A 19,874-nucleotide genomic window follows, 5' to 3' on the forward strand; every position below is an offset into this window, starting at 1 on the left:
TGGAGCAAATGTGGGGAAGTGGCAAGAGCTGGACTCTTGCCTTGTAGTTCAGGAAACTCTGCATGCAAAGCAGAGCAAGAGAATTGACCAGCCTAGAGCAGACATGACAGCTCCTAGGAAAGGAGGGAGCATCTGGCTTTTCTGAGCATGACATATGGATAGCCTGTCCAGAGATAGCTGCAATTTTGACAGCCATTCCTACCAGAAAATGCTGAACAGCCTCCAGCCCCAACAGATGCTTCCCTGAATCTGAACACAAACCCACAGAAGGCATAGGGAGTATTATGGTGAACACAGTGGGGAGGACAGAATGACAAACATGGAAATAACAATCCGTGCCCAGAGCCGAACAGAGTCAGTAGAGGTTTGCTGTTAGCCTGCAGTCACATGCCTAAAGCCTGATGTCTCCTCAACAGTCCAAGCGAAATTGTAAAGAAAGAAACCAGTACAAAAAGTGAAAGCATATGCAGCACAGAAGGAAGGAGAAAGGGCTTTCCTAGTTTTAGTCAAGTTTCTTTTTCTCTTTTTTTTCCCCCTACCCAGATGTTTGGGGTATTTGGGTTTTTTTTAGCTTTGCAGCTAACAGATATCTTACTTACACCAAGATCAGCATGTCTTAGGTCACCATAAAACATGCAGGTCGGTTGAGATAGCTCTCCTTGCCATCACTAGCAGTATGACATGAGGAATTCAGTCTGAGCTTTGGCATTCACACCTGCTGACCTGGAGCTGACATCAGCCAGAACCAGCTTGATCTAATTTGATTGCACTGTCTCAGAGATTTCAATCCCCTTTACATATACTATAAAGACACACAGTATGAAACACCATCTGTGCAAGCCTTATCAGTGGTGCCTCTTTCCCTCTAGCTATCAATCCACACATTGTCCAGATATATGGATGCAATTAAGTTGTTTCTAGGCTTTCTCAGAGGAGATGTCTGTGGTTTATTTGGAATTGTTTTTTGCTTTTGTAGGGTTTTTAAGATATGCACCTATCACATGTTTCAGTTCTAGTCTCTTGGTCTAACCAGTCTGGAACATTGTAACATATCTGCATTTAATAAAAAGGATGAACTCTCATATGCTGTTAGCAAGATGACTTGCTTTATTTCCTGCTGAAATAATCCAAGGCAAACATGTTTTAGGGGAACAAAGAAGGAGGACAGCTTTTCAGATAAATTTCAGAAATAATCCCACAGAGAAGCTTCTGTTTTCTTGCTACAGGTTCTTCTTTCACATCATAGGACTCTCCAATCCAGCATAGAGGATACCTTACCAGAGGAGCTCCCTGGTCTCACAGTAGTGCATTTGGAGGGACCTACATTTTCTTGTGTCTCCTGTTACAGTAGGTGGTAGCCCTCTGCAATAGAGAAATAGATCCTAGGCAGGTTACATTGCTGTGCAGTTCTCAGCCAATCCATCCCAGAAAGAAAGAATAAATAGATCTGTAGTGTGTAGTCCCAAGAGATTGGTAGCAGTTTATAGGTCATGTTGATCCATCAATGTGCTTTTTGTGGACTGCTTTGTGCACACAGAAGCATGAGAGGAGATTCAGAGAGATGTATTCAAGTTGACCGTAGTTCATGAATGTCTTGGTTGTCCATAAAGCCCTTCATAATAGCATCAGGGGACTATGTCCCTTCTGTGAATTGGTTGCCTTGTGCCTCCCAATTACCCACAAACTGCAGGATCAGTTTAGGGAACCATTTCAGATTATTCAGAATCTTGAGGGACAACCTCGCTCTCGGTCTACTAGCTCTGTGATTCCTTTGTATTGAGATCAGAACTGGGCCCAGCACTCCAGGTGTGTCTCACCAGTGCTGACTAAAGAGGAAGTCTGATCCCTTTTTGACCTACTGGTAAGGCTCTGCCTGATGCAGCTCTGGATGCTTAGGGGCCTTTGTCTCAAGGGTGCATTGCCAGCTTATAGTCAACTTGGTATCTAAAAGGACTCCAGGGTTCTTCTGCCAACTTGGTCTCCAGCCTAGACTGGTGCCTGGGGTTACTCCTCCTCAGGTGCAGGAGTTTGTACTGCATTTCATTAAATTTCATGAGGTTCCTGTCAGCCTTTTCTCCAGATTTTCAAGATCTCTCTGAATGGCAGCAAAACCATGTACTGTGTCAGCCCCTCCTCCCAGTTTTGAACCATCTGACAACTTGCTGAAGGTGTGCTCTGTTCCTTTATTAACAATGTTAAGCAGCGTTGGCTCCGATACCCACCCCTGGAGTACTCCACCACTGGCTGGCCTTTAGCTGGACTTTGTGCTGCTGCCTCCAACCCTCTGAGCTTGACAGTTCAGCCATTTTCCAATCCACCCCACTGTTCACTTATCTAGCCTGTAAGGCATAGACAAATGTCTATGAGGATGTTCTTGAAAATGGTATCAAAAGTCCTGGAAAACTTGACATAAAGATTGTACACTGCTCTTCCCTCCAACTTTTAATGAGACTGTGTTTTCCTACTGCTTCAGAGATAATTCAAAACCAAGTGGGATATTGGCTGAGGCAGTGGGGCATAAGAAGATCTCTGTTCCTCAGGTATCCTTTAACTAGAAATCATCATGCCCTTTGCTACTTCCTTGTACTTTCTTGTAACATGCACAGCCAAGTCAGGCATTACTTTTGGGACACCGACCTGGCAAGCTTAATATTGACATCCAGCCTAACTTAAACTAAAAAAACCATGTCCCTGCTTTTGGTTAGATTTCTGTGGCTGAGGGGTAGGCAGTGGTAAAGCTTACTCTACCACTAATCCTGAGAGATCCAGAATTCCTCATCACCAGCAAACATTCCATTTAGCACATACATATGTAGTGTCACAATGTATTAGAAAAAGCATTAAAAGGGGAAAAAAAGCAGAAATCTCTCTGGAGTATGAAACATCAAGTATTTGAAGATTACATTTTAAAGAAAAAAAACTATGACAGCCTGTGAAAAGGCCACAAAGATGATTAAGGACCTGGAGCATCTCCCCTATGAGGAAAGGCTGAATGAACTGGGGATGTTCAGCCTTGAGAAAAGAAGACTGAGAGAGGATCTGATTAATGTTTATAAATATCTGAAGTGTGGAAGACAGAGGGAAATGGCAGCCACAGTGTCACTGTGGGGACAGGGGCAATGGCTGCAAGTTGGAGCACAGGAAGTTCCTCACCAACATGCAGAAGAACTTTTTCCCAGTGAGGGTGACAGAGCCCTGGGACAGGCTGCCCAGGGAGGTGGTGGAGTCTCCTTCTCTGGAGATATTCAAGACCCGTCCGGATGCCTCTCTGTGCAATATGAGCTGGGGAGCTGCTTTGGCAGGGGGGTTGAACCCGATGATCTCTGGAGATCCCTCCAGCCCCTAAAATTCTGTGATTCTGTGACTTGCGATCCACCTCCGCTCCTTCTCCAAAGCAGCCGCACTGGACAGGTGTCAGTATGATTAGACTAGCCAGTCTTTGTGGTACCAACAGCTGCCATGGTTATTTGCCAGGAAACCCCAAATACTCCACTGCTTCTGAATCTATATGATTTTTAAAGTAAAACCAGGCAGCATACAAACATGTGGTCACCAATCTAAACTCAGCAGGCTAAGATAGATCAGCTAAGTCTATGTTAACAATTTCAGGTGCAAGAGGTAGCAAAGTAATAGGATCATAGTAAGGGAAGAGTTGAAGAAAGTATGGAAAATCAGGTGCAAAATTGCAGTATTAAGCTCCCGCAGCTAGCAAAGTTTAATAGGTAAAGGGGCCTGGCTTCAGCACAGTTGGAGCAGAGAGTACTAAAACAGCTTCCCAAAGCACACAGTAAAGGGTTATGCTCAAATTTCTCCGTCAGACATCCCTTGGGGGAGCTGCTTAAATGCACTGTGACAGCAGTGGTACCAGGGCACTCTAGCAGCCCAGCCTACTTACAGTTTCTGGTGAAGGGCACTTTTCCCTTGTAAAACCTGAGGCAGCTGATTTAAAAGGAACATTAAAGGCAAACGTTATGTAAGTACTCAAGATGAGAGCAATAGTGCGAGCAGTCATTTCTTCCCTAAAGCACAGGAATATGGGAGGTTGGGTGGTGGGTGGGTGAGTAAAAAGGCAGCAAATCTGCTTAAAACATACACTTTTCCCAAAGAAGGTGGTGTAGTGATTTTCACTGTTTCCCTTTTCACAAAAGGATGTTACAGGTAGTTGGGGTCTGTTGAGGCACTGGAAAGCATGTACTAAGGCCACAACAAAGGACCTAAATCACTGCTTTGTAGGGAAGCTTACTTGAGCTGGTGAAGGAGAGATACTGTGGACAGCTTTTGTCTTTGCTGATGGTGAAAACATAGCATCCAGTACTGATGTATCAGTAAGGGCTATTGGAGCAGCGCTTACAGCATCTGCTCCTCTGGATCCCCAAAGTAATGTAATGTACTATACAAGAGCAGAGAGGGACAATGAAGATGACATGCAGGTGGAACTTACCAAACTAAGCAAAAATACTCTTCCTCATTTACCAGGTACTGCTATACTGGAAAGCTTTAATATCAGGAAAACTGAGAACACAAATCAAATAGACTTATAAACTGTTTATAAATTAAATTTATTATCAGCTTTAAAAGGCATGGCTGCTGTATTGGAGAGTAACCTGTTCTGGGCTTGCAGGTTTTGCTGAACACAGAGTCTGGTGAAAGCAGAACTGATTTGCATTGTCAAAAAAGATATTAATCCTAACCACTGTAAGAAGAGTCCTGGTCTCAATGTGCAGAGCTCTGCTCAAGAGTCACACACAGAGACAAGGAGCTGCACTGGATAAAAAAAAAATCAGTATGTGGCGGTTCAGCCCCAACCACTGACTGAGCACCACACGCCAGTCGCTCACTCCCAGGGGAGAAACAGACAGCCTCTATGGGTTGGGATAAGGACAGTTTATGGACAAAATCACTGTGAAAGGAGAACAATAATAGCCTGCAGTAAATGGCACTTAGTGCTGGTGATAACAGAGTAACTTACTGATCCAATATTCACAGAGTACTGCACAATGCAAGGACCAACTCAATGCCCTGGCCACACTCAGACTGTCCTGGAGGCACCCAGGAGCACCCCTCCCCAACCAGCACCTTTATGGGGGAGTGATGTCAGGTGGTATGGAAAACAACCTGGGCTGACTCAGCTCACCTGTGCTGACTTCTTGGGGAGGTTAACTCTGGCCTGGCCAGAACAGTCAAAAGTAATGATAATTTAGTGCAGGTTCCCTGACAGTGATTGGGTTTCTACAGTTCAGGGAATATACACTCCTGCTGGCAGGGCTGGTTTGGCCTCAGGGAACCTGCAGCCCATGACCCTCACTCTTAGGTAGACCTCAGGCTGCCACTGACCAGAGCACCAACATGTACACTGTTCTGGGGGACCTAAGCTCTTGAGCAGTGTGTCCCAACAAAGCGCTCTTGGGTCTCTGGAAACAGACCCAAGCCATCACTGCTACCTTGTCCCATCTTTGGTTGTTGTTGACAAGAAAACCTAGTCACACAGGTTAGATGGATTCTCTCCATATTCACCCCAAAGCTGGGGAACAGGAACATTGTGCATTTTAAGACTGCTCATGTGTTTGCATGACAGCTCTTGTGTTGAGGCTGTTCCCAGTGGAAGTTGAGGTAGTTGTATAAAACCAGATATTCAGTATCATATCTGTGAAATACTTATGCCTTCATACCACCACCTCATTAGGTTTTAACAAAGTTTGCTGCAATCAGAAGGAAAAAAGGCAAGGGGAAGTAATCCAAAGCCTGGAAAGACTCCAACACAAAAGTGAAAAGGGTATAAAGAAGGCTTGTTACTGCTTCCTGAGCACAGACAAGGGCTTGATACCTCAACTCCAAGGAGTAAGTATACTTGTTATCCATGCTGCGTAAACAGTCAGTATGTCCAACTAATACCAGGACTGGCTTACAGCAGCCAGTCTCTATGACATAAGAACAAGCAAATCCAAACATTCTGACTGCCTTCCAGGGAGCTGCCTGGTATTTTGGAGCTGCATTTCTACTGGCCATGAGCAGAGGGGCACTGTCACAGTTTTGCATAGCTGGGTTCTGGTAAAGAAGCAGGGGCTCCAGAGACGGCTGCTGCAAGAAGCAGCAAGAAGCTCTCTGCAGGCCCCAGAGAGTAAACATTGGCCAGTTCAAGTCCAGAGTTGCTGCTGACCAGGGCTGAGCCAATCGGCGATGGTCACAGCGCCTCTGGGAATCAGTTAGGAGAAAAAAAAATGCAGGCACGTGCATTTTGCCACCAGAGAAGGGAGTGAGAAGACGTACAGAGCCATGCAGGCATCAAGGCCAGGGAAGAAGAGAGGGGAAGAATGAGATGCTCTAGATGCCAGAGAGAGAGATTCTCTTGCAGCCCATGGATAAGGATGGGGAGCAGAGACTATTTACAGCCTGCGAAGAGGTATGGTGGGGGACTTGTGACTTTGTGGGGGCCAAGCTGGAGCACTCTGGGCCCGAAGGTCAGCACCCCATGGAAGGGAGCCGTGCTGAGGCACATGGTGAGATGACTCCCTGATAGAGAGGACTCAGCTGGAGAAGTTAGCAGAGGACTGTCTCCCGTGTGTGGGACCCCACGGTGCCGCAGGGAAGGGGGTGTGTGTGGAATGCCCCCACCAGCTAAGAAGGAAAACAATTCGGGAGGAAAGGACTGAAACCCCCTATTTCCCATTCTCTGCTCCTTCCCACACAGTATGGGGGGGGAGAAGGGAGCGAATTTATGATTAAAGTCAAGTGTGCAAAGAAGGGAGGGGTGGGGGGAAATAGATGTGTTAAGCTCTGGAGAAGGAAAGCAGCTTCTGAGGAACTGAGCAGAACCCTATTCCCCCATTCCCTGTCTCTCCCCACACCATGTTGCAGGGGGAAGATGGGAGTAATATCCTGAATGAAGTTAAGTCTGCTAAGAAGGGAGGGGTGGGGGGAAGGTACTTTAAGACCTGGCTGCACTTCTCATTACCCGGCTCTGGTTCACTGGGTGTGTAGTTGTAGTAGTAATAAATTAGTTTTCATTTCTTTATTCTGTGTTGAGTCTGTTTTGCCCATGACACTAATTGGAGAGTGATCCCTCTGTCCTTATCTCGAGTCCTAAACCTCCTGATACATATTTTCTCTCCTTTTCAGCTGAAAAGGGGAGTGATAGAGAGGCTTTGGTGGGTATTTGGGCTCTAGCCAGAGCCAAACCACCACAGGCACCAAGGGAAAGGGGACATTTACTTAGAGCCTCAAATACCATTCAGTAGTTTCTGAGCATTAGAAATGAATTCAAGTGTTGGTAGCTAACTTTTTTTAAGAGCTTACCAGTCACATACACAGAAAAGTTGGGTCTATCATACCAGTGTGTAGAGGTTTGGACATTTTGAGGGTAACTGCTTGTAAATTACAAACCTCTTAAGCAGCAGGGTTTCAATAAAATCCAGACAGACAATGGGGACAGTGTGACTGACCTGAATGACAGATGCCTCCTGTCTTTTCCCCTAGTGTCCCAGCAGGGTGAAAGCCAGAGACGCTTGTACAGAGAACTGCTGAGAAACTACAACCGTCTTGAACGACCAGTAATAAATGATTCTCAACCCCTTGTAGTTGAGCTTCAACTTTCTTTGCTGCAGATAATCGATGTGGTAAGTTACTTGCTGTTCTGTTGTCTATAGCATCCGTTCACCATAATAAATCTGATCTTTCTTGTAAAAACATACTTAATCAGGCCACCAGAAAAGAAAGCAGACTTTATTTGGCTAAGTATTATCCCTACATGCTGGAGTACATGCTTTGACACTTTGGAGGAGTTAATATCCTCCTAAAAGCACAGCCATTTCTGATACCATATGACCTGCAAGGAGATTAATAATGTATTTTTTCCCATTTGTTTTGAACAGAAAAAAGAATTCAATGAATTAGAAGCTGTGTTTTACTAGAAATTATTAACGATACATTCTGCTCACAGTGGGATGCAATAATGAAAGACCATGTGCAGCATTCAAAGCTAACATTACTGCATTTACACTTTTTCATTAGACTTTCTAATGCCATTGGCCTTTTCTCCCATCATGTCTTTTACCATGAACTGCAGTTGAAGAAGCCTGTCCTTAGTTATGTTAGAAAAATATAAAAGGAAAACCTGGAGACAGCCTTCTCATTGTCTTGACTGGAGCATGCTTTTTCTGAATTGGACATCTGACCCATGAAAAATATTAATGTAATAATTCAAATTCCTTTTTTCATCCTGAAGATTCTGTATGATAAACAGATAATATTTATTTCATCTACATGGTAAAAAAAAGTCAGGAGAACAATTTTGACCACCTTCATCTTGTCAACACAGGAAAGGGCTGAACACATTAGTGCTCCTTTCATCATCCTACCTTTTCCACAGTCAGTATTATGGGCTGGTTCTCCAAATGTCCACTGTTGTGGAGGGAACAAAGGACAGAGAGACATGCAAACCTTTGTGCAGTTGCAAACCAATATGACAAAGGCCTTGAATACTTAAACTTTTGAAGCTTCCACAATCTTTGTGGAAATGGATAGTGCACCAAGTACTTTCCCTGAAGGGGAAAGCAGGGCCCTGAAAGTCCAGCCCCCCAGCATTGTGCCATGTAAGTGGGGAACCCAGCCAGCTGTGGTGCTCCTGGAGGCAAGCAGCAGCCGCTCAGACAGAGGAAGCTGCTTTCTGGTTTGAAATGTTAGCAACTGCATTGAGCTGGAAGAGACAGGACATCAGTACTCTGAACTAAAGTCACTCATTCACAGCAGGAGATCAGAGTCTTCTTCATGAATAGAAGAACATAGAAATCCTCCAGCTAATTTCAAGTAAATTTCAGTGAGAATTTCCAGGTTTAGCAGAGGCATTTTAGCTCCAAAGGTCTTGCTCCAGCTCTTCTTTTTCTGATGGTATTTTCCTGCAGTAATTTGAAGGTTAGGGGTGGTAAAGGGGACTTTTTAGCCTTAGGGCTGTGTCTGTACATTTTCAAAGTTAGTCAGAGTTACATAAGACATTTTTTCACTTGGTTTCACGTTCACGTGTGAAACCCATCCTTTCAGGACATCAGAATTTCTTTAACCATTTTATCCACATTATGTCAATGCCCGTTGCAACAAATTTAATTTTACTCTTTCCTTTTGATTGTCCAGAATAGGAAAGAAGTAATCTAATATAAATGGTCATATATACGAGAAACAAAGCTTTGCTGCATGTGCTACAGATGCTGGAAGTTAATCAGCTCAGAGCATTAATGACTTGTCCCAGGCTCATGGTCTTGCAAGCTGCACAAGACTGTTTTTAAGAACATTCAGAGTCACTAAAAGTGTTTATCTCGTGTTATGTAAAAGGGTGCCTGTCTCTTCCAGAGGAGGGCCAGAAAATCCCTTGGCAGCCAGTTCTCTGTTGTAGAAGCGTCACTGTGGCAACAACAAGTGGCTAAATCAACCACCCTGAAAACCTACAGAACGCTGCCCCCCATGTAGCCCTATATCAGGAAGCAATTCAAGGACAATGCTAGCAACAAGCAGGCTGTAAGCATGAACATATCCACCAGCCTCCATGGCTGACTGGACAGTCTGCAGCATCTAGATGCTCCAGTTGCTGAGGCAAAAGCCTGTTTAAAAGGAGGGTCATGATAGCCACAGTGTTGTAAAGAATAGCAGGTGAGGTAGAAAGGAGAGGTAACCTTTATTCACTGCCACACCACCAGACAAATCAAGTGGACATCTCTCTGTTCACTCAGATGGGATGCCAGGGGTAAGTTGATTCCACATCCTCAGCTGCCCTGCCAGGCATGAGACACAGCAAATATCATGCAAAGCACAGTTGATCCTCACTCGGGGAAGGCAATAGACAGCATCACAGTCTTGGCAATGGTATATGCAGTAACAAAGCATAAAGCTGCTCTTTCCAAGGACTTACATGTTCAACATGCTCCATTATCATAATTGATCAGGGTGCTAGGTAAGGTCCCAGCTAACAGGACTAAGCACCATGCTCTATGGGGAGGAAACAAGGACTCTGTGCTATGGGGAGTATGGTGTGCCAGGGTATACAACAGTACAGTCAGACTCACTGGGATGTTTTGTAAGTTATCACTGCAACAGATGTGAGACAGTGTGCCTAGGACTAGTTTCCTGTGGGAGGAAACAGTGTAAAGAAAATGAAAACCCATTCTCCTATTTTATTGTTGTATAGAAGGAAGAAGGGGTGTAGCATTGATACCCACATAAACTCACTCCTTACCAAGACCTGGCATCATATCTAATCCTTTTTTACCTGTGAAAGGTTACATGATGTGCCTCCATAAGTCTGGCTCCTACACATACTTGTCATGGTTCAGCCCCAGCCTCAGCTGAGCACCATGTGGCCACAAAGCATGACTACCATGACTACCTTGGATTAGGTTTTCTACTTCTACCAGTATGTATTTGCCTGCACAGAATATGTGTGCTTTTTAGTGCTCAAAACCAGACATCATACTCAAAGGCATGAAGAAAATGTTCTGTGCTTTGTCACAGTTATGGTAGATAAATGCAAGTGAAGCACTTCTTGCCATTAGGGTTAGGACTTTTTCCAAAATTATATTAATCCACAACTAGAGCCAAGACAGGCCTTTTACATCCAGGAAACAAATGAGCAGAAAGAGGGACAGTTACATCACCCTGCTTAGCAGTGCGGCTCCATTCAGCTTGCCTTGTTCTCTGTGTTTAAGTACAACTTCATGCTGAGCTGTCTCACATGTGTGCAGTTTCTGAGGGTCACTTCTGCTTGGACTCTGCCTTGGAATCATAGAATCATAGAATTTTCTTGGTTGGAAGGGACCTTGCAGATCATCAAATCTCAACCATTAACCTAACCTGCCAACCACCACTAAACCATTTCCCTCAGCAGCACTTCCAACCATCCAGGAATGGACACTCCACTGCCTCCCTGGACAGCTTGTTCCAATGCCTAACAACCTTCTGTGTGAAGTTTTTCCTAACATCCAATCTAAACCTCCCCTGGCACAACTTGAGGCTATTTCCTCTTGTCTTATCTCTTGTCAGTAGGGAGAAGAGGTCAGTCCCCATTTCTCTAGAATCTCTCTTCATGTAGTTGTAGAGACCAATTAGGTTGTGCAGTATCATAATTCATCTGAAATTAACTTTTTTTCCACTGCCAATTTCAACTGATTTTTTGGTCAAACTTAGTTCACTTTGACACTGATTCCACATCAAAATTTTTGTTATTTCTTTGGCTAGGCATTCCCTGTGCATCAGCAGGTCATTTGGCTAGTGACTTTCACAAACAGCACTGTCAGGCCCTGCCAAACCCTTCCAGCCCAAAAAAATGTAGACCACATCCAAGAATACTTAGAACAAGAATTTACTTCTTATTTTGTCCAAGAGTACAGTCAGTTGATTAAGCCAGAGAAATAAAAAAATTAAGCATGACTTTTTTCACAGCAGTGGAAATGCAAGCATTTTTTCCTTGGCTTAATATGACAGGAGTCTGCTAGGTAGAAACCATTTGTCATCATGAATAACTGTTTTCATTGCTCCAACTGGCATTTGCAGGGGACCTTATCCAAAGTGGTCTACTTCCATATGATGGAAGCACTAGCGAAGTATTCTACAAATAAAAAACCCAACCAAAACCCAAAACAAAACCAGTCTTTACTTTCCAGCTTGCTCTCTGCTAGTGGTACTATTCACCATTATCTTTGGGTCATTGCATTAGTACTGCTGCAACAATAAGCCTTGGTACATTTGGTTGTTCACAGGAAAACTTTCCTTTATTAGCTTTCTAGACTGCATGTTTCCTCAAAATGAAAGTTTATGTGTACAAAGAGAAAAAGGAACCAAGAGGTCAAGCATTAGAACAGTATAAAGAAGAAAAACTTGGCCAGACCAGAAATGTAGGACAGGGTTTTAAAATGCTGTCTAACTAAAGAACCTAATTTTAAGAAGAGAGCTGCACAATGCTGCAGAGATAAATGCCTCAAAATTCCCTTCTAAAAGCAAACACACCTCTGAGGTTTCCACTAAGTATTTCATTGGTCATTTCAGAGGCTGTACACTGCTAAGCACACTCATTAGCCTTATGCAAGGAGGGCCGAGCTGACAAGATGACCTCTGCAGAGCCAACCCAAGGGCCAGGCTGTTCAATTCCCTGCATATGGCAAAGTTCCATAGTATTTTGCTACTCCAAATTCACCCTTCCAGCTGCCACTGATCCAGAAAACCACTGCAACAGCTGACTGTCCAACTATGTAATGCCACATGGTTGTTCAGCCCAGAACACAGTAAAATTATATTCAGAATGACTCATGTGAGGTTGTTCATATTTTGTGGCTTCTCATTGGGCACTCACCTTTTGTAGTCATTATGCCCCTGAAACAGGAGCCAGTTTCCACAAGAGGTGCAAACCCGTAACAAATGCCTTATCTGGAAAATCTAGTATATATTGATTTGATTTGATTTGATTTGATTTAATTTGGTTGAACAGTGTGTAAAATGCATCCTAGGGACTGCAGGATCACCCTAAGCTTGATCACATGCTTGCAAACTATCTTTGTTAAACTGCATATTTACTTGCTGCAGTGTATCAAAGCTCTTGACAGGTTCAGAAAGCAGCAAGACAAGGTATTAGAAGAGTTCAGTGGGGCAATAAAGACCAAAGATTCAGGTATTTCTCCTGAAAACTGGATCTTTGCTTTTCTGTGCAGAGAAACAAAGGGAAAAGATCTGTACATAACTTTTCCTGAGCACTTAAATGCAGTCATTAGCACTATGAGCAGCATATTAGCTTAGTGGCACAGCAGTTTTTATCTTGTCTGCCAAGAACTTAGCAAAATGTTGGCAGTCAGGCTTTATCTTGCACTGGTTTTCTCCTTTGTCTTGCACTGGTTTGTTAGTGTTTTTTCCTGGTGTTGGATTTTTGGGAGGAAGTGTTTAGTGAGAGACTAACTTGTAAATGCAGGCATCTTTTCACATCAGAGATGCCCTCATCAGCCTGCTCAGTTCCTGGATAATCTGCTCCTCAATTAGCAGGATACTTGAACTCAGTCCCCAAAAGCTGGTGTGCAACAGGCTCTTTGCTGGAGAGTTCTCCATTTGAGTGGGAATTGCCAAAGCTAGAGGCTGCCTGTCAGTAAACTCTCTGCCTTACGGGGAAGATGAGAAGGAAGGAGGAAGGTGACAGACAGCCCTGTGATACCTTCTATCTGACACAGTTTCATCACATAATCTATCATATCTTAATGTCTCCAGCAGTTGATTTCCTTGCATTTAAGTGCTTGTTTTGTAAGATGCAAAATAGAGAAGGGCCTTTTTAAGCTCTGCCATCTTCCAAAAACAATTCTGCTCTCTCATCTGAAAATGTGCTTATTTGTTACAGTGAGCATTAATGTAGCATAGGCACTGTTTCCCCCTTTGCACTGTGTGGCTGGAGGCAAAAGGAGCTACAGGACTGTGAGTCAGCCTGTGAGTGGTCCTGCCAGCCAGGCAGAGGAGGGTGGCAGGCAGGCAGCTGTGCTGGCTCGAGATGCTGCTCCAGGGGCAAGCCAGGCCATCAGCCCCCTAAACATCCTGTTCTCTAGGATTTTTAGTGCTTGTTCTGCTGGTGAATTGAATGACCAAGAAGTTCAAGGGTTAAATTTCTGTCTCTAAATCTTCTCCCCCTTCCTAAACTGTCTACAGCAGCCAGGTCATCACCTCCCACCCTTTATCCCAGCATCATCACGTGTCCATATCTCTTGTGCTGAGTGTTATGCAGCAAACCCAGATCAACAAACAAGTGAATCAAGGAAACAAACATAAATATGCCAGTACACAGATAGGCACCTGTTCACATATTATTCCTGATACAGTATCAGTGTTCACTAGATTAAACCATTATCCTGACAGTATGTCCTGTACAAATCTTTTATGAATAGATAATTTCAGCAACATAAGATTGACCACTCAAGACTGAAACACAGAATATGAAAGAAAAGGAAGTAATATTGAAAGGATTATGAAGTAAGCACTCTGAATTTCATTTAATTACAAAGCACAGATAAGTGGTAGGGAGAGAAACTGACTCTCTCAGTCCTTCTAGATTTCCTCTCCTAGTAATACCTTTGCATTTATCTGTAGGGTTCCTGCAAGCTATGTTTTCTCTGTTTTCCCTTGTATAGACACTACTCTACCAAACCACATATCTTTCCAGAAAGTTTTTTCTCCACCAGAAATTTCCGTTTCATCTTGGAAGTGTAAATTCAGTGAGACCACAGCAGAGAAATTGATGCAGAATGGTGTGACTGAGAAGGAAAACAGAGCAGACATCATTATAAAAGCTGAAAATCAATAATTAGTGATCATTAATAGCAGTCATTAAAATTCCATGCAGAAAAATTACAGAAAGGTTGCTAGACCAACAGATTCATTAAAGCTAAATCCCAACCTTTTTCTCCTGGTCATAAGGTTCACTTACTGTGACCAATTTTGAACTCTGGGAAGAAAACTTAGATAAATTGGCCTCTTTATTAGCATGAAAGGAGCTTGAATAGTAGGAAATCCAGAGCTAATTGAGCCATGAATTATTATTTCATCTACCTTCTAAGTGATAGACATTACCAAAATGTCAGTCTCACTAAACCAATTAAACACACGACACATGAGTTTGCTAGCACAATGAATTTAGGCACCCTGGGTATTATGGCTGCCTGTCTAAAATGACTTTGTTCACACACTTGCATGAAGCATTATGATGAAGCCTTAATTACCTGAATTTTACTTGCAGCTTTTTTTTTTGGTTGTCTTCTGCCTGGCTCAGGGCACAGAGTGGCGGCGCTTAGAAAGCAACAACTCAGTAGTGTGTTTTCTCTCAGCACAGTTCTCCAAGATGCACTTGGTGAAGGTGGCTCCAACAAAGCAATGGCTGATTTCGTTCTGGGATTTCACTGGTGGTCGTGCAACTTGGGCATTTCAGAATAACTAACATATCTTCTGCCAGTCTGGTGAAAAGGCAGTCCCGTCCTGTGACAGTTTAAATCTTGAGCCCATTGATATTCCTTAATCTTGGGTAACTAATTTGAGCCATCAAGGACTTTTAAGAGACATTAGTACTTTCATATCAGCTCTCCCATGGTGCAGAGGAGCAAAATGTATTTAAAGTGAGATTTTCCTTATTATCACCTAGGAACTTAATAACAATGGCAGGGAAAGAAGGTTGTCCTTTGGAGAAGCACTCAGTTGCTTGAAATGGAAAGCATTTTCCACAACTCCCTCCAGGAAACTCAAGAGGGTCCCTAGAAATGAGAGATTTCTCCTGGCCTTGTGGCATTGTTGGCAGGGTACTGTGGAAGGGGACAGGGGCACTGCTAGTGGTTGTGTTTTTCCAAAGCCACCACCTGCAATAAACCAGTTAAACCAAAACGGCTGGGGTGGCTTTGAACCTAGTATTTCTCAGTTTCTCAGTGTTTGTAAGGTTAGTATTTTACCATTGTGTTCTGTGAGTGTAACTCCTGAGAAATGGTGATCCTCAGTAAAAACCTTTGCCCCATTTCCCATCCGTGATGCTTTAAGAGCTCACTTGCATTTTTGGAACTGGCCTATGTCCCCTTACCTTGCTGTGCTGTCACAGTAGCGTGCAAATTGAGTATAAAAAAAAGCAATGGCAGCCTTGCAGTTAGCCTGAGTGTGAGTTTCTGGTAAGTTCTCAGGGTTGGCTAATTTGGGGCCTTTCTCGCCTCTCCTCTCACTGCTTTCCCTGTGATTTCAAATGCTGAAAAATATGATGAATAATGAATAGCTTGGAATAAAGATTTTGTGTCTAGTCCTGTTTATTGAAACACCTGCCAACTGTGCACAAAACACATGGAGGGCTATTTCAGGATGAGGTTTTTACCCCAGAGAATATACTAACCACCTACATGCTGTGTGAGGGTGACTTGGGATTTTAATGGAGGACTGACTGCTTTTGGATGGTGACATAACATCCTTTTCCCCAGGGGCCAAGCATGTGCGTCAGTTCATCCAAGCAGACAAGAGAGCAGTGCTGTGCTGGAAAGCCAGCTCCTGAGGCTTCCATGAGAAGCACCTGTGAAACAAATCTTGTGGCTTCACTCTCCCAAGGACCCTATAGGAGTGTGGGGACAGGGAGTCCTTGGAATTTGCAGGTCTTTGTTGATGGGGTTTAGATCTAACTGTCTCAAAACCAGTGCTGGAGTCAATAATGTGGTATCCTTCATAGGAATTCTGATATTTAGGCACTTCTGAGAAGCTGCATCATGGAAAAACAAATTAGTTTCCTAAGGCAGGTACCCACTGCCTGTCACATGTGCAGAGAACAAATCTGCCTTTTTTCACTACAGCAGCAAACTATATTGGAAAAAGTGGGCAAGAAGGCAGTTAAGGCACAAATATGTAGGCTTGGGACACTATCAGTCACCAGTTGTGTGAGTGAGTGGGAGAACTGCCTCCTCTGACATCCTGCTTGCAACAGAGAATTCCTGTTCTTCTCCGGTTGTTCACTCTTGCCTCTGGGGACTGTTCAATACTTCCTGTAGCAGCTTTTGCATCTGGACCTTTGCATTTAACACCCATATCAAAGCAACTAGTTTGTTTCTGGTGTATGAGGACCCAAGGCCTTCACAAGGAACAACTTTCACAGATTTTATTGGCCATGCAGTGTGTTTCCCCGAAGAACACAGCTGGCATCCCTGCATTTGCAGGCTGTTCTCACACAGTCCTGGCTTTCCCCTCCTGGTGCAGTGTTCTCTTAAAGCCTCCGCCCTCAACACAAGTGATAGCTCCCAGCTCCAGGGCTTTGCAAGTGGGGAAGTGTGATCTGGCAGTGGCCGTGCAAAACTCCTGCTGTGACATCTAATATGCACAGACCTGCTGCAAACAGTAGACAGGGGTGCAGTGATACCCCCCAGAATGCTTTTCTGGGGAGGAGAACATTGAGTGCTTAGAGGCAGCTGAACGAGGCAGCCTCATGCTCCTACCCAGTACAAAGACCAAAGGCAGCTTGTGCAGCTTGACCACAGTGAAGGGATACGTGTCTATCCACGGCAGGAGAGGGACCAAGATAGGCATGTCCTCAAGGAGAAGTCAATGATAACTGAAGGAATGCAGCTTACCCTTAGGTGAAAAACACAAAGCATGACCTCTAGCTGTTCATAGGAGAAAAGGCCAAAGCAACAAAATGAGAAAAGCAGGAGGGCATGGGTGTTCAGCCATGACCTCTTAACTGTATTGGCCTTGGCTTGACAATACTGGCTTGGTTGCATCTCCATCTTGATGGGCTCAGCAGGTGTCAGTGGATGTTTGTTCATCCACTGTTATTCTAGTCTATTTCTGTATGTCTCATGCACGTTTAACCTTGACTCTGGGCCATACCCTCTGATTCCCATTTTCTTCCAGAGAGTGCTTTGTTAAAGGTGTTGAGATGAAGTGCTTAAACATCAGTTATCTCTTCAAAGTTGATGTTACCATGCCAACCTTTATTCCAACTTTTTAATGAAGCCCGTGAAATACAAGGGCTGTCCAGAGATGCTTACTGGATGTTGCCAAGACAACACAGATTTTCCTCAAACTATCTGGTTTTGTGAGACTTCATGCATTTAAACTGAGTTTTTGTTAATCAGCTGAAGCTCATGGCCAGATGGGTGTTTCCACAATGGAAAGGACTGTCTCCTGCAACTGTAGACTGTGTACCAGCATTTGAAAGCCTCATCAATTCCTTTTGATAGCCTTGATCAAAATCCTGTGTGAAGACCAATGCCTCTGCTACCAACACTTTCCAAGTCCCTGTGTCAATGTGTCCATGTTTCTTGACCATATCCTCTCTGCATACTCAGGCACAAAACCAGTGGGAAAGTAAAAGGAAAGAAAAGAAGGGAGAGGGAATGAAACGAAAGGAAAAAAATGATGTGAAATGAGAAAGGGAAGGGGAAAGGGAAGGGGAAACAAGGAAAAGGGAAAGGTGAGGCGAGGCACCAAGGTAGCCACATATGGCCTTTGGTGACCTCTGTGAGTTACCTGTTCAATTTAGGACTTTTCTGATCGGTGCTTTGTAATACATCAATGGCCAAGTCAACTCCCAGCGCTGTGGCTCTGTGAGATAACAATAACTGTCAGTCACCTGTTAACAAGTTACTTGTTACAGAGATGACACTTTACCATATGACGTGACTACTGACACAGAAAGAGGTTTGGTTTTTTGTCTATGTGCAATCACCCAGGCAACTACATGGCTGAGGTCAGTCACATTTTACCAGGATATTGGATTGGCAAGGGAGAATCTACTGACAGGCAGTGGTGAAACAGGCAGGCAGACTTACATACATTGTAAGCTTTGGCTTGCGACCAGGGAAAACAAAACCAAACTAAAATACTCACGTCACAGCATGTGTGCTGGAACAAACCAAACTAACTCTGTCACTCTCCATGGGTCAAAAGTGACTGTAGGAATAAGCAGATATCCAGGGCAGAGGATTAACTGGGGTCAGGCTGGAGAAAAATTGATCCAGATAAATACAGGAAGGATTTAGAGGACAGCCATTGCACTATTGACCACAGCATTAGCTCTTCCAGCATTTTTAATGCCAGAAGCAAACTGCTTTGTCTGAGCTGAACATTTGAAGCCCTGGAGACCTGCCAGGGGACCATTGGAACAGCATCTCTGAGGACTAGTCATCTCCAGATGCACCTGTGATCTTAGCAGGGCTACTTTTTGTTGCTTTGCTGCAGGGAAAGCCAAACATGGAGGCAAGGCTGACAGTGTCCAAGCGAGACAAAAACCTTTTGCAGGAAAAGCAGTGTGATGGATTATTCAAGGTTTCTCCTGAGAGGAAAGGTATCCTCACCACTAACTTTAAATCCTTCCACACAAACCCATGACATGTAGTGATGGAAACATCTCTAACACTTCCAAAGCTCAAGAACAAGTACCTGCCAGTGACCTCTTGGGGCAAAGTAAGGCACACACACTCCTGTGACTGTCAATATCTTTGTGGCAGACAAATGCATCCCTTCTGTGCCCAGGTGTCTTGGAGATGCACACAGTCCATACACCACAAGGAAGTCCGTAGGAGCTGTCATTCCTTTGCAGCTCTGGAAAGGCAAGGCAGCCAGCCCACTCCAAAGGCCAAACTATTTCCTTGCAAAATACAAATCTACCTGAGTCAGGTGTAAGCCACCACACCTGCTAAGATTGAAAGTTTCATAAACACCTCTGCCCTTAAATGCCTCTTGTTCTAACAGATGGATTCAGACTCTAGAATGCACTCACCTCCTGGGCAGCAGCATCATACACTCTGGCCAGGCTCCACAGGGTCCTTCACTGGAAGGGGCTTAGCAATAGAGCTACACCTGGACAAAAGCCTGTCCAGTGGAATATGAGCTTTGCTGTTCCTGCAAACAATGCAGTTCTGGCAAACTCAGATCCTCGTTTGGAAAGATTTCTGTTCCATCCTGTGATAAGAAGGACACATCACGCTGCCTCTGTTGAAACACGCTGAATATGGAAATATTTTCTGTGTTATGCTCTCCATAAAGCCAAACACCCCGTGAAAGCTCAGCAGCCTGACAGCAAGGATAAAAAGAGACTCTGAATGGCCATGAAAATATCCTGAAGTAATATTTCCTCCCTCCCCCAAGCTGAGAGAGATTTAAGCATTCCAAAGCCCTGGTTAGACTTTGTGCCCTTGCTGACTGCTGTTATCAAAAGGCGATACAAGGAACACCATGTAGGGCAGGATAATACTGCAGATAAACCTGTGAGAACTCTAATAGACAAACTTTCCTTTGACTGCAAAACAAATCTGAAAAGGAGGACAAACATGGTGAGCACAGTAACCCTGTTAAGAGGAGGCAAGGTCTACCCAAGATGATAAATTTAATGCTACCTGAAATACATGGCTGATGAA

At 44.0% G+C, this 19,874-nt stretch overlaps 1 protein-coding gene across 1 annotated transcript in view; it reads left to right on the forward strand.

Moving 5' to 3' along the window:
• The window catches only part of LOC311203876 (neuronal acetylcholine receptor subunit alpha-7-like), a gene marked incomplete at both ends in the record, with an annotated part of 64,239 nt that overhangs the window by 12,715 nt on the left and 31,650 nt on the right, over positions 1 to 19,874 (forward strand). Inside the window, one exon of the mRNA XM_084278663.1 lies at positions 7,474 to 7,613. Within this exon, the coding sequence (XP_084134789.1) occupies positions 7,474 to 7,613 (140 nt within the window). The remainder of the gene's footprint in view (positions 1 to 7,473; positions 7,614 to 19,874) is intronic.

Source organism: Gallinula chloropus, assembly GCF_964237585.1.
Source record: "Gallinula chloropus genome assembly, chromosome: Z".
Taxonomy (NCBI): domain Eukaryota; kingdom Metazoa; phylum Chordata; class Aves; order Gruiformes; family Rallidae; genus Gallinula; species Gallinula chloropus.